The following is a 14,512-nucleotide window of genomic DNA, read 5'->3' on the forward strand; positions in this document are numbered from 1 at the left end:
ATGACCTTATACAAATTATTTGATACACCCTGTTCAACATGTTCATTGGCTAACTCCTGCGTGTCCTTAAGTGTTGCCTCTGCCATTGGTTCTTGCATTCTGATTTCCTTCACAAGTGTCTCTTCTCTATGTTCCCCTGATACTCTACACTTATCTCCATGTTCTGATAACTTCTGTGTTTCGGTATTTTCCACTAAGATTACATGATTCATTAAGGTCAATGACTGGATCTTTTCTTTGTACTCAGGATGTATAATTCTTTGGCAAGTAGAAAGTGCTCAGTCAATGCTGAACTGGACTTCTTCAGAGAACTCCTATGATTCGATGTTATAGACACTGATATTCGTTCAGATTTTTTTTAAAAAATTGTAACTGAAATACTGAAAATATATAAAAATCTTAAAAGTTTCATTTTTTGTCAAGACATATAGTTGTATGATATTTTTTCCATAGCTTTATTAAGGTAAAATTGAAGTACAATAGAATGCACATATTTGAAGTATACAGCTTATTTAGTTTTAACATGTATGTAAACAATACAATCAATATAAAAAGCATTTCTATTACTTTTTAAAATTTTAAATCATCCAGACTGTTTTTTCCATGATTTATTACATTGGAAATCAGTCATCTTAAGATATATTATAACCCCACTCCCATATGTCAACTATTTCAAAATTAAATGGTACACTTATAAATATCTCAGTGGTTAAGAAAGAAATCACAAGAAAAGTAAATAAAAAGTACTTTGAACTAAGTGATAATAAAAGCTTAAAATATCAGGATCTCTTGGATCAAACAGTACGCAGATGAACATTTTTCACTTAAAGTACTTGTATCAGAAAGAAGCTAGAATAACAACCAAATTATTTTCAAATGATGTAGTAGGAAAGAAAAAATAAGAGTAGGAGCAGAAATATATGAAATAGAGAAGAAATTATATAGCTAAAATTTGGTTAAAATAAACAAGTTTAATCAAGAAAAAGCAAGAACACAAAATTTATATCAATAGAAAGGGAGCTATCAAAATAATCTTACAGATGCAAAAAATATATTATAGTAATATTACAATTGTATACCAACATATGTGATCGTTTACATAACCTGGTCTATATTGGAGAAGAATTTGTATGCTGTTGAGAAGAATGTGTATTCAGTCTTTGATGGATGAAATATTCTATATATACTGTTAAGCCTAAATTATCAATTGTATTTTTACTTCTATAACTTCTTTATTTAGTTTTTGTTTGGAGGTTCTCTCCAGTGGTGATAGAGGCATGTTAAAGTTACCCAGTATTATCGTGTTGTGGTCTATTTGATTCTTGAGTTTGAGATGGGTTTGTTTGATGTATGTAGATGCTTCAATTGGGGGGGCATAAATATTTACTATTGTTATCTCTTGTTAATGTATAAATTCCCTTAAGTGGTATGAAATGTCCTCTTTGTCCCTTCTGATTAACTTTGACTTAAAGTCCCCTTCATCTGATATGAGAATAGAAACTCCTGCTTGTTCCATGATCCATGTGAGCAATATGTTTTTTCCCATCCTTTCACCTTTAGTCTGGGTGTCTTTGCCTATGAGGTCTGTCTTTTGGAGGCAACATATTGTTGGGTCTTGTTTTTTAATTCATTTTGCTAGTCTTTGTCTTTTGATTGATGAATTTAGGCCATTAATGCTCAAGGTTAATATTGAGATATGATTTATATTCCTGGTCATTTTGGTTTATTTCTAGTTTTTAATTTGAATTTGTTTTTCCTTTGATCAACTATTCCTTTAGTGTAGTTTCTCTGTTTGCTGGTTTTCACTTTTTTTTTAAAATTTCATCTTCATGTATTATTTTGTTGAGATTGTTCTGTAGTGCAGGCTTTCTAGTTGCAAATTCTTTTAACGTTTTTTTATCATGGAAGGTTTCTATTTCATCTTCAAATATGAAGCTTCATTTTGCTGGATAATAGGATTCTTGGTTTGCATTCATTTTCTTTAAAAGCTTGGTATATGTTATTCTAGGACCTCCTAGCTTTAAGGGTCTGTGTTGAGAAATCAGCTGAGATCCAAATTGGTTTCCCCTATATGTAATCTGATATTTTTCTCTTATAGTCTTTAAAATTCTGTCTTTATTCTGTATAGTAGGCATTTTCATTATAATATGTGTTGGTGTGGGTCTGTTTTAATTTGTATATTTGGTGTCCTCTAAGGCTCTTGTATTTCATTTTCCATTTCATTTTTGAGATTTGGGGAAATTTCTGATATTATTTTATTGAAAAGCTTGTGCATTCCTTTGGTTTGTACCTCTGTACCTTCATCTATCCCAATAAATTTTAAATTTGGTCTTTTCGTGTTATTCCATAGTTCTTGGAATTTCTGTTCTTGGTTTCTTAACATATTCTCTCCATGGTCAACTCTATTTTCAAGATTATATATTTTGTTTTTATTGCCTGAAGTTGTCTTCTAAGTGATCTAGTCTGTTGGTGATGCTTTCTATTGAATTTTTAATTCGGTTTATTGTTTCCTTCATTTTGAGGATTTCTGCTTGGGTTTTTTTGTTTTTGTTTTTTCTTCAGAATCTCTGCCTCTTTATTGAAGTTATCTTTCACTTCCTGTTTTTTCTCTCTCATTTCATTTCTTATACCATCCTTTACTCCCAGATCAGTGTAATTATATACATTCTAAACTCCTTCACTGGCATTTCTTCTTTTGTGGTGTCAATGGATTTTGTTATTAGAATGTTGGTTTGTTTGGGACAGTTTGTTCCCTTGCTTTTTGAAGTTGTTTATGCATCTACCCATCTAACAGTATGGATCTAAGGCAATAGAGTTTCTACCCTGTGGATTTATAGTGTTCCTGAAGGTTTTCAGTACCTCACTATTTAAGGGGAGACAAATAACAGCAACCAATGCAAACAATAAGCAGTATTAAACCAAATAGTTCCTACTATGACATCTACAATGTTAATTATCACAATAAACAGAAATTATATGATCAGTTATTACAATAAAAAACAGCAAGTTTGCAACAGGATTTATAATTTCAAATAGTGGACAGGGAGAGAACAGAAGTGATACAGGAGCTGATGATTAGGAGGGAGGAGAGGATAAAAATAAGTAAAAGATTAAAGGAAGAGTGTAAGACAGAACAATAGAGATTGGCTGTTAACAGAAGAAAAGATTGAATCAAGGGAAACAGGAGAAAAAAATATATATATAAAGTAAAATTTTTAAAAATTTTTAAAATAAAAATGAAAAACTAACATATACTAATCAAACATCCTAGTTCACACACAAACAAACAACAAAAAAAAACCTAAACTATGAAAAATAGCTGGCTTCATAAATGCTAGAAATGAGAAAAAACAAATATGAATATGTATAAATGTCCATGTACCATTAAGGTCACAATTAAACAGAAAAAGAATAATTAAAAAAAAAAGATCTTGATGAAAAGTTAAAGAACTTTCTGTTGGATTTCAAAATATTCTCACCTTCTCTTCTCAGCAGTTTTAGATGGTATCTTCTGGAGTGTGATGCTCCACCCTCTGGATTGCTGGAGTAAGAGAGGTAATCTCTTAGGCAGACTTTCTGAGGCAGGGTTTAGGCTAGGATGGGTTCCAGGCTCTTTGCTGAATGCCTATTGGTCTGGAGATTTTTAAATCACTGCACCTCCAGCAACCAGTACTTGCTGGTCCATGCTGAAAGACTGTACCCCAGGGATTCATGTGGTGGGAGACCCAATTCTTAGTCCCTTACGTCACCTTCAGACCCCATGTTTCCTAGTCTTGGCTTCAGTCTTCAAACAATCTCTCCTGCCCCTGCCCTTCTGAGTTCCAGGCCAGATGCATCTCTCCCAGATGGTTCTGCAAGCAATCAGAATAGAGGCGGAGGGGTAGAGGCATGTGGGTTTCAACAACCAGTTAAACCCTGTGTAAACCTTTCCAGGTTTGATTTTCTCCTGGTCAATTAAACACACTCTGTGTCATGCATTGTGTGTTAAACAGGCCTGTATTTCAGGCCAAACTCGGTTTGCCAGAAATCAACCCCATCCAAACTTGGTTTGCCAGGAATCAACCCTATCAGCTGCTGGCCCCCACGCAGCAGCTATGAAATAGTTCCTTCCTTTGTCCTCCACAAGCCTCCTAGAGATATGACAGCTTCTTTCCCCACATGCAGATATTGTACAGCACATCTTTCAGGTTTGCCAGGTAATGTCTTTGATCTCTTAACACTTGGTGCCCAGAAATTTGGGTTCCTTTAATTCCCTTGTCCTTCCACTGTGCTCACAGAGGGACTTCTATGGCTGGTGCTTCCTGCGGCAGTGATTGTGCTGCTGGGTATTTCTTCCTTATTTTTATATCAACCTCCTGAATCCCTATTCTTCTTTTAATGTCCAGTTTTAAATTCCAGTAAAGTTCCCCTACTCTTTTTCTTTGTTCACCCACCTTGCTGAGAAGCTGCCTGTCTGCTTTCTTAGTTTCACTCCATGGAGCAGACAGAAAAGTGACCTCCTCTATTCCTCCATCTTGAAAACCTCCTAGTTGTATAATCTTATTATTTGATATAGGGCATGACCTTTGATTATGGGACTAAATTTAATTCTACTTAGTCTTTCTTGTTAAAAATCCAACATTTAAAAAACTCTTAACATGATAATAGTTTACTTGATAATAGTTGTTAATAGATAGTAAGTTTAATAAGACAATAGTATATTTAAATTATAATAATTTACTTAAGGTGGAAAAACTTGGGGAGAACTTGAGACATGAATACAGTATCTTTTTAGATGATTACCATTGTTTCCCAATCTTTGTTAGGTATCTAACACATACCCACTTCAATGGAAATTTTTATTAGCAACTCATTTTTAAAGAATGTGTTTTAAGCATTTAAAAATTGTTCTTTTAGAAATAGAAGCTCTCTTTTTGTAGTTTGTGTTACTGATAATACCACGTCATTAGCAGGTTTGGGAGCAAGCATAATTGACTGACCCTTACTCTAAGCATACAGCTCAGCTGTTTGGATCAGAAGTGCAAAGTAGTACTGAAGAGTACTAAACTATCTGTGCACATTAAAGCTTATCCTGAGCATCCAGTAACACATTTTATAATATTCCATTTATGAATAACGGGATGTTGTTAATCTAGTAAATCACATTGTGGAGGGAATTTAAAAGCACTTATTTTGTACTCATTTTCTTCTATATGAAATTTCAATTATAGAACATATCCAGAGTCAGCTATATCTTACCACAAGATTTTATACACTTTGTTTTCCTTAAAACTCAATGCTGGGGCTGGGATTGTGGCTCAGTGGTAAGAGTGCTTGCCTACCATGCATGAGGCACTGGGTTTGATCCTCAGCACCACATAAATGTAAAATAAAGATATTGTGTTCACCTAAAACTAAAAAATAAATATTAAATTTTTTTTTAAAAATCAATGCTGGAAAATGTCTTATTGTCTTAAGTCACTCTGGTTACTCCCAAAGAATTTTATGCTAATTTGTGTTTGTTTGTTTCTTTGTTTGTTTACATTTCAGTGGTAGGAATGGGATCCTGGTGTTTCCACATGACTCTGCAATATGAAATGCAGGTTAGTAATGACAGAATTGACTAAATGTTTATTTTTCTAAATCTAAAGACACTTCAGATTTGAGAAAAGAGCACATAAATAAAGGAAAATTAAAAGATGGGATTTTAACTAGTGGAGTTTCTTTAGGTCAAAGAATCTAAATTGACTAAGAAGTGAATAGTTGAGTTGTTTGTAAAGAAAACAAGTGAAATTGGTATCATTTTTTATACCACCTCTTTTCAGGCATTATAATTTTAGAGAAGCATTCTAGAGTTGTATAGAAACATTTTTAAAAGACATAATCAGTTCACCAAAACAATGTATTCTTTTTTAAAAATTTTTTTGTTTGTCTTTTAGTTGTAGTTTGACACAGAACCTTTATTTTATTTTTATGTGGTGCTGAGGATAGAACCCAGCACCCCACATGTGCTAGGCAAGAGCTCTACTGCTGAGCAACAACCCCAGCCCCCAAAACAATGTATTCTTATTCTTAGATGCCTACATTCTTTCATATCTCCAAGGTATCCATGTGAATGGTCTCATACCCCTCTAATTGGTAAAAATTTTAGAATCATGCAATGATTTTTAGTTCCTATTCTTTCTCTAAGGAGGCCAATGTCTAGTGCTCGAGCTTTTGACCACTTGGTTTATCATCATTAACCCAGGAACTTCTAGAATATCACTGTCCAGTAGAAATAGGACTTGAAATTATGACTTTATCAGCTGGGCATGGTGGCATATGCCTGTAATTTCAGCAGTTTGGGAAACTGAAGCAGGAGGATTGCAAGTTCGGGGCTACCCTGGGCAACTTGCTGAGACCCTGTCTCAAAATAAAATACAAAGTGCTCAGTGGTAAAGCACACCTGGATTCAATCCCCAGTGCTAGAAGGTGGGAAGACTTACTTAAAAAAGTAAGCTATGGGTGCAATTAATATATTAATATTACAAAAGTGTTACTTCAACATATAATCAATATAAAAAAATTTAATAAGTACTTCATGTTCTGAAATCTGATGTATATTTTGTATCTGTAGTATATTTCAGTTCAGATTTGGCTTATTTGACATATTGGAGTGGCTAGTGGCTATCATGTTGGACAATGACATTGTACATATATAACAGTCTTATTTATTATTAATATAGCTATTAAATGTATAACAATTCTTAATATTGATTCTAATATTCAACAAATATTTGTATAAGGTGTCGTGTTCTATTCATCATGCTCTGCTTGACTTGGGTAATACACAGATGGACAAGACAGGTCTAATCCTAGTAAAGCATAAAACAAACACTTATTTTTACATTTTCTGGTTGGGAAAACAGTGATGGAATGTAAAAATTAATTTGAAGGAAATGTGAATGATTTGTGGCAACATAGGGGTGCTTGGAAGAATCTATAAAGGTTAAAGACGTTAAAACAGACTCTGAAAGAAGTAGTTCAAAATTTTTAGGTGGTAAAATAATGAAATTGCTAGATTTACATTATGATGAAAACAGATACAGGGACTCATTACAATGTGTGGTGTGTATAGCAATACTTGCAAAGGTAGAATATGAAATGTAGGAAGAAATGGTGTGTTAGTTTTTTGTTGCTGTGACCAAAACACCCAATAAGAACAACTTAGAGAAAGAAAAGTTTATTATGGGCTCAGTTTCAAAGATTTCAGTCCATGTAGACTTACTCCATATTTCTGGGACCAAGATGAGATAGAACATCATGGTGGAAGAGCATGGCAGAGGCAAGCCCCTCAGGACATGAAGGCCAGGAAGCAGGCAGTGTAGGTGAGGGAGGCACTATGCAGTGCTGCAGGGAAGGTGAACCCTTCCAGGGCGTGGCCCTAGTGACATACCTCCTCCAGCCACTTCCCATAGCCCAGAGTTACCAACCAGCACAGTAGTTCCTTCAAATTAGGATGGACTGATTAGAGTACAGCTTTCATAATGTAATTGTTTCACCTTTAAACATCCCTGTGTTGACACAAGAACTTTTTGGGGATACCTCATATCCATAAAGTAAGAATTGGTATCATTGATATTCACAATACTTAACAATTACAATATTCTGCCATACCAGTGAGCAACAGCTAATTAATAACCCTGAAAATAGAACTTTGCATGTTATCTTATTTAAAAGTAATTGGAGGGGCTGAGGTTATGGATCAGTGGTAGAGTGTTCACCTAGCATTTGTGAGGCACTGGGTTTGATCCTTAGCACCACATAAAAAATAAATAAAATAAAGGTATTGGTCCATCTACAACTAAGAATTTTTTTTAAAAAAAGTAACTGGAATTTTTTTTTAGTTCTCAAATAGCCAGATACTTTTTTATTAAAACCTCAAGACAACTCTTAGTTACTACTCATGTTTTACACATTCTAATACTAGAGGTGAAAGAGACTAACTGATTTGACCAAAATTATCCACAGGTTATAAATTCTAACCCAAAATCAGTTTTTCTGATTTTAAATCCTGAATTTTTATCTCCAGATTAATTTCCCTTATCTTTTGACAGTGTAAGAAAGATAGGACTTTTCTAGAGACTTTTTGGCAATATTATCAGAAACCCTAAAACTAAGGGAAGGAGGTTCTGGCCCAGACTGAGGTTATCAGAGCCTGAGTGAGTTAAGGATGGTTTCCACATAGCGGGGAGGGGTGACCCAGAGTCAAAGCCTGAGAGAGACACAGTGTATCCTCATGGGTTGGGAGTCCACCATCACAGAGCATTGGCTCTTGAATCATGCAAGGCATGTATCCATAAGGGGATAATGTAGAGTATCAGAGTGTAATCAGGGGTGAGAAGAGTGCTTGAACAGCAGGGCAATGTATGTCAGAGTTTCAGAGACCATAGTGAAAAGAATGTATTGGCAGAAATGGCAGCTCAGGGCAGAATAAGATGTCCACCCAAACTAGGGAGATCATTGGGCACATGGTTACAATCTGAGTGGGATAAGGAGGATGCCATGTAGTAGGTGCAGCTTTGTGCTGAGTTTCATTGCCCTAAAAGGATGAAGATGACTTATACATAGCAGGGTAACCTAATGTACGATATGAAAACATGGGTAGAGTGAAGACGTTATCTAAATGGGGGTTCACAGCAGCACAGCACAGGGCTGTTTCCCCTTTGTTTCCTTCTAGAAGTTGCCAAGTTTCTGATGTTCTTGTTTTCTTCCTGAACGTTAATATTTAAATAATTGGAATTCTCCATCTTTCAAACCACTATAGCATCCGTGGCAGAGGGCTCCCATGATTCACAGTGAATCTACACTTTAGCTTCTGCCCGAGCCATGCACCAAAGCACCAAGGGGATAGAACTGTATTGCTGGAGAAATAACTTCGATTTTGATCTTCCATTATTTCAGTAGTTTATTATTTTAACAAATGTCACTTTTCAAATATGTTGTGAGGATGCCAAGAGGGGGCCTGGATGCTGAATCTTTATAATACACTTCTTTTTTATTAGTTCTTTTTAGGTATACATGATAGTAGAATCTATTTTGACATAATTATATAAGCATGGACTATGTCTTGTTCTAATTCAGACCCCAGTACTTCTCTTTCCCCTCTCCCATATTTAGTTTATTAGTTAATTAATCAATTTTTAAAATTTTTAATTTCTTATGGATATATATGATGGTGAGATTCACTGTGTTATATTCATGTATATAGATAGGAAAGTTGTCTCAGATTTATTCCACTGTCTTTCCTTTCCTCACCACCCTTCATTTCCCCTTGTCTACTCCACTGAACTAATCTCTGCCACCCCTTGTTATGGGTTAACTTCTGTATCTCAGAGAAAACATTCAACCTTTGGTTTTGAGGGATTGGCTTATTTCATTTAGCATGATAGTCTCAAGGACCATCCATTTACAGGTAAATGTCATAAAATCATTCTTCTTTATGGGCTGAGTAATGTTCTCCTGTGTATATATTCCACATTTTCTTTATCACTCACCCGTTGAATGGCACCTAGATTGGCTCCGTAGCTTAGCTAAATTGTGAATTGTGCTACTATAAACATTGATGTGCTATGTCACTATAGTATGCTAATTTTAAATCCTTTGGATATACACTGAGTGGGATAACAATAGTGGTTCCATTCCTAGTTTTTTGAGAAATCTCCATACTGCTTTCCAGAGTGGTTGCACCAATTTGCAGTCCCACAAAACAATGTTTAAGTGTATTCTTTTCCCACATCCTTTCCCACATTTATTATTACTTATAGTCTTGATCATTGCCGTTCTGACAAGTGCAATGAAATCTCAGTGTAGTTTTAATTTACATTTCTCTAATTGCTAGAAATGTTGAACATTTTTTCATATATTGTTTACCAGTCATATTTCTTCTTTTGAGAAGTATCTGTTTAGTTCCTTTGCCTATTTATTGATTGGATTATTTATTTCCATGTTAAGTTTTTTGAGTTCTTTATATATTCTGGATATTAATGCTTATCTGACGTGCAGGTGGCAAAGATTTTCTTTCATTCTGTAGGTTCTCACTTCAAGCTCTTGATTGATTCCTTTGCTGTGAAGAATCTTTTTAATTTGATGCCATTCCGTTTATTGATTTTTTATTTTATTTCTTGGACTTTAGGAGGTTTGCTAAGTAAGTGAGTTTCTGAACTGATATGTTTGGCCCACATTTTCTTTTAATAGGTGCAGGGTTTCTGGTCTAAAAACTAGGTCTTTCATCCACTTTGAGTTGAATATTGTGCAGGGTGAGAGACGAGGGGTCAAATTTCATTCTTCTACATATGGATTTCCCGTTTTCCCAGCATCATTTACTAAAGAAGCTATCTTTCCTCCGAAGTATGTTTTTGGCACCTTTTTCTACTATGAGATAACTATATTTTGTGGGTTTGTCTCTGTGTCTTCTATTTTATTCCATTGGTCTTCATGCCTGTTTTAGTGCCAATACCATGCTATTTTTGTTACTATATCTTTGTTGTATAATTTGAGGTCTGGTATTGTGATGCCTCTTGCTTCACATTTCTAGCCAAGAATTGCTTTGGCTATTTTGGGCCTCTTGTTTTTCCAAATGAATTTCATGTCTGCTTTTTCTATTTCTATGAAGAACATCATTGGAATTTTTATGGGAATTTCATGGAATCTATATCATACTTTTGGTAATACGGTCATTTTGACGATATTATTTATACTTATCCAAGAAAATGGGATATCTTTCTATTTTCTCAGGTCTTCTTCAATTTATTTCTTAAGTGTTTTATAGTTTTCATTGTAGAGGTCCTTTACCTCTTTTGCTAGATTGATTCCCAAGTATTTTATTTTATTTTGTGCTGTTATGAATGGGATCATTTTTCTAAATTCTTTTTCAGCAGATTCATTATTGGAATATAGGAATACAATTGATTTATGGGTGTTGATTTTGTATCCTGCTACTGGGCGGAATTCATTTATAAATTCAAGAAGTTTCTTTTCTTATTTGGTACCAGGGATAGAATTTAGGGGCACTCAACCACTGACTGTGCCACATCCCCAGCCCTATTTGTATTTTCTTTAGAGATAGGGTCTCACTAAGTTCTTCTTGCCTCAGCTCCTGATCTGTGGGATTATAGGCATGTGCTATGCACCTTGCCAAGTTCTAGGAGTTTTTTGGGTCTTCTAAACATAGGGTCATGTCTTTGGCAAAAAGATAGTTTGAACTTTTCTTTTCCTATTTATACCCCTTTAATTTCCTTCTCTTGCCTAATTTCTGAGGTTAGAGTTTTCAGGATTATGTTAAATAGAAGTGGTGAAAGTGGGCATCCCTGTCTTGTTGCTGTATTAGAGGAAAAAACTCTAAGGTAGGCTTTTGGTGGCTTCTTCAATTTCATTACTTAAATAAGTTTTCAGTTTTTCTCCATTCAGAATGATGTTGGCCTTAGGTTGTTGTACGTAACCTTTACAATGTTTAGGTGTGTTCCTTCTATCTCTAATTTTTCTAGGTTTTAAACATGAATGGATATGTATTTTGCCAAACACATATTCTGCATCTATTAGGATAATCATGTGATTCTTTTCTTAAGACTGTTTTTGTGGTGAATTACATTTATTGATTTCTTTATGTCTAACCAATCTTGCATACCTGGGATGAAACCCATGAGGTCAAGGTGCACTATCTTTTTAATGTGTTTTTCTTTGTGATTTGCCAATGTTTTATTAAGACTCTTGGTCTGGGCTGGGGAAGTGGCTCAAGCGGTAGCGCGCTCGCCTGGCATGCGTGCGGCCCGGGTTCGATCCTCAGCACCACATACAAAGATGTTGTGTCTGCCAAATACTAAAAAAAAATAAACATTAAAGTTAAAAAAAAAAGACTCTTGGTCTGAAGTTTTCTTTCCCTGATGTGTCATTGTCTGATTTTGGTGTCAGGGTAACAATTGTGTCATAAAATTAATTTGGAGAAATTAATTTAATTAATTAATTTCACTCCTTTTCTATTTCATGGAATAATTTGAGGAGGATTGGTGTTAGTTGGTGGTAGAACTCAGCTGAGAATCTATCCGGTCCTAGGGTCTTCTTTGTTGCCAGGCTTTTTTTTTTTTTTTTAATTTCACAACAATTTTAAAAATTCATTCTAATTAGTTATATATGATAATTAGAATGTATTTTGACATATTATACAGGTATGGGGTATAACTTCTCATTTTCTGGTTATTCTTGACATAGAATTAAATTGGTCATATAATCACATATGCACATAAGACAGTAATATCTGATTCATTCTACTGTCTTTCCTGTTCCCCTTCCTCCTTCCTTTCCTTCATTTCCCTTTTTCTAATCCAAATACTTCTATTCTTCCCTAACTTCCCCTACCATTATGAAATTAGCATCTACATATCAGAGAAAACATTTGGCCTTTGGTTTGGGGGGATTGGCTTATTTCACTTAGCATGATATTCTCTAGCTCCATCCTTTATAGCTTCTTAAATTTCATTACTTGAAATTGATCTATTTAAATTTTCTATATCCTCCTGATTCAGTTTGGGTAAGTCATATGTCTCTAGGAATTTGACAATATCTTCAAGATTTTCTAGCTTGTTGGAATATAAATTTTCAAAATAGTTTCTGATAATCCTCTGTAATTCTGTTATGTCTGTGGTGATATTTCATTTTTCATCATGGATTTTAATAACTTTATTTTTTCCGTGTTTTGGTTAGCTTGGCTAAGAGTTTTATCAATTTTGTTTGTTCTTTCAAACCAACTTTTTAAATTATTTTTTAACCTCAATTTCATTGATTTTGGCTCTGATTTTAGTTATTTCCTATCTTCTAATGGTTTGTTCTTTTTCTAGACCCTTGAGATGTAATGTTAGATTATTTATTTTATATCTTTCTATTCTTTTAATATATGAGCTCAATGCTATGAACTTTCCTTTTAAAATCATCTTCATAGTGTCACAGAGATTTTGATATATTGTATCACCATTCTCATTTACTTCTAAGTATTTTTTAAATTTTCTCCCTTAATTTCTTCTGTTATCCATTTGTCATTCAAAAGTCTCTAGTTGTTGGAGTGCTTTCTATTTTTTATTTTATTGTTGACTTCTAATTTCATTCCATTATGATCTGATAGAATGCAAGGCATTATCTCTCTTTTTAAAAATCTGTTAAGATTTGTTTTGTGGCCTAAAATATGGTCTATTTTAGAAAATGTTTCATGTGCTGCTCAGAAAAAAGTCATTGATAAATGAAATGTTCTATATATGTCTGTTAGATATAAATTATTAATTGTATTTTTTAGTTCTGTAGCTTCTTTTTTTAGTTTTTGTTTAGATGGTTTAGAGAGGCATGTTAAATTCACCCAGTATTTTTGGGTTGAGGTCTATTTGATTTTAGGATTTGTTTGATGTATAGAGATGTCCTTTGTTTGGTGCATAAATATTTACAATCATTGTTTCTTACTGATGTATGATTCCCTTAAGCAGTATGAAATGGCCTTTGTGGTCTCCTCTAATTGCCTTTGGCTTGAACTCTGATTGATCTGATATGAGGATAGAAATCCCTACTTGTTTATGAGATCTATGTGAATGGTATTTTTTTCCCATTCTTTTGCCTTCAGTCTGTGGATGTCTTTGCCTACGAAATAAGTCTCTTGGAGATAGCATATTGTTGGGTCCAATATGCTGACCTTTGTCTTTTGATTGAAGAGTTTAGCCCATTTACATTCAATGTTATTATGAAGAGATTATTTTTATTTCCTGTCATTTTAATTTATTTCTGTTTTTTTAAATTTGAATTTGATTCTGTCTTGATTGACTAATCTTCTAGTGTAGTTCCTTCCTCTGCTAGTTTTCATTTTTATTTTTCACTTCTTCTTCATGAAATATTTTAGTTATTTCTTTTAGCTTTTGTTTGTTGTGGAAGGTTTTTATTTTATCTTCTAGTCTGAATCTTAATTTTGCTGGGTATAATATTTTTGGTTGGCATCCGTTTTCTTTCAGAGCTCAGGATATATTATTCCTAAACCTCCTAGCTTTTAGAGTTGGGGATAAGAAATCAGTTAAGATCCAGACTGGTTTACCTCTAAATATGAAGTATTAATTTTCTCTAGCAGCTTTTAGAATTTTATCCTTATTCTGTATGTTAGTTGTTTTCATAATAATATGTCTTGGAGTAGATCTGTTATAATTTTTTATATTTGGAGTCCTGTATACCTTCGCTTATTTGAATTCCCATTTCATTCTTAAGGTTTGGAAATTTTTCTGTTATTATTTATTTCATTGAAAAGATTGTGTATTTCACCAGGTATAGTGGCACACACCTATAATCCTAGTGGCTTAGGAGGCTGACTGGAGGTTCGCAAGTTCAAAACCAGCCTCAGCAAAATCGAAGCACTAAGCAACTCCATGACACCCTGTCTCTAAATAAAATACAAAATAGGGCTGGGGATGTGGCTCATTGGTTGAGTGCTGGGTTTTGTTCCGCTACTAAAACGCTCAGGGGTCACTCCAGG

At 34.1% G+C, this 14,512-nt stretch overlaps 1 protein-coding gene across 3 annotated transcripts in view; it reads left to right on the top strand.

Moving 5' to 3' along the window:
• Acer3 (alkaline ceramidase 3) overlaps nucleotides 1-14,512 on the top strand; it is a 187,913-nt gene that overhangs the window by 101,306 nt on the left and 72,095 nt on the right. For all 3 annotated transcript variants that reach the window (XM_026387342.2, XM_026387340.2, XM_026387341.2), the window contains exon 3: nucleotides 5,530-5,582. In XM_026387342.2, the coding sequence (XP_026243127.1) occupies nucleotides 5,530-5,582 (53 nt within the window). The remainder of the gene's footprint in view (nucleotides 1-5,529; nucleotides 5,583-14,512) is intronic.

The sequence above is a fragment of the Urocitellus parryii genome, chromosome 4 (assembly GCF_045843805.1).
Source record: "Urocitellus parryii isolate mUroPar1 chromosome 4, mUroPar1.hap1, whole genome shotgun sequence".
NCBI lineage: Eukaryota > Metazoa > Chordata > Mammalia > Rodentia > Sciuridae > Urocitellus > Urocitellus parryii.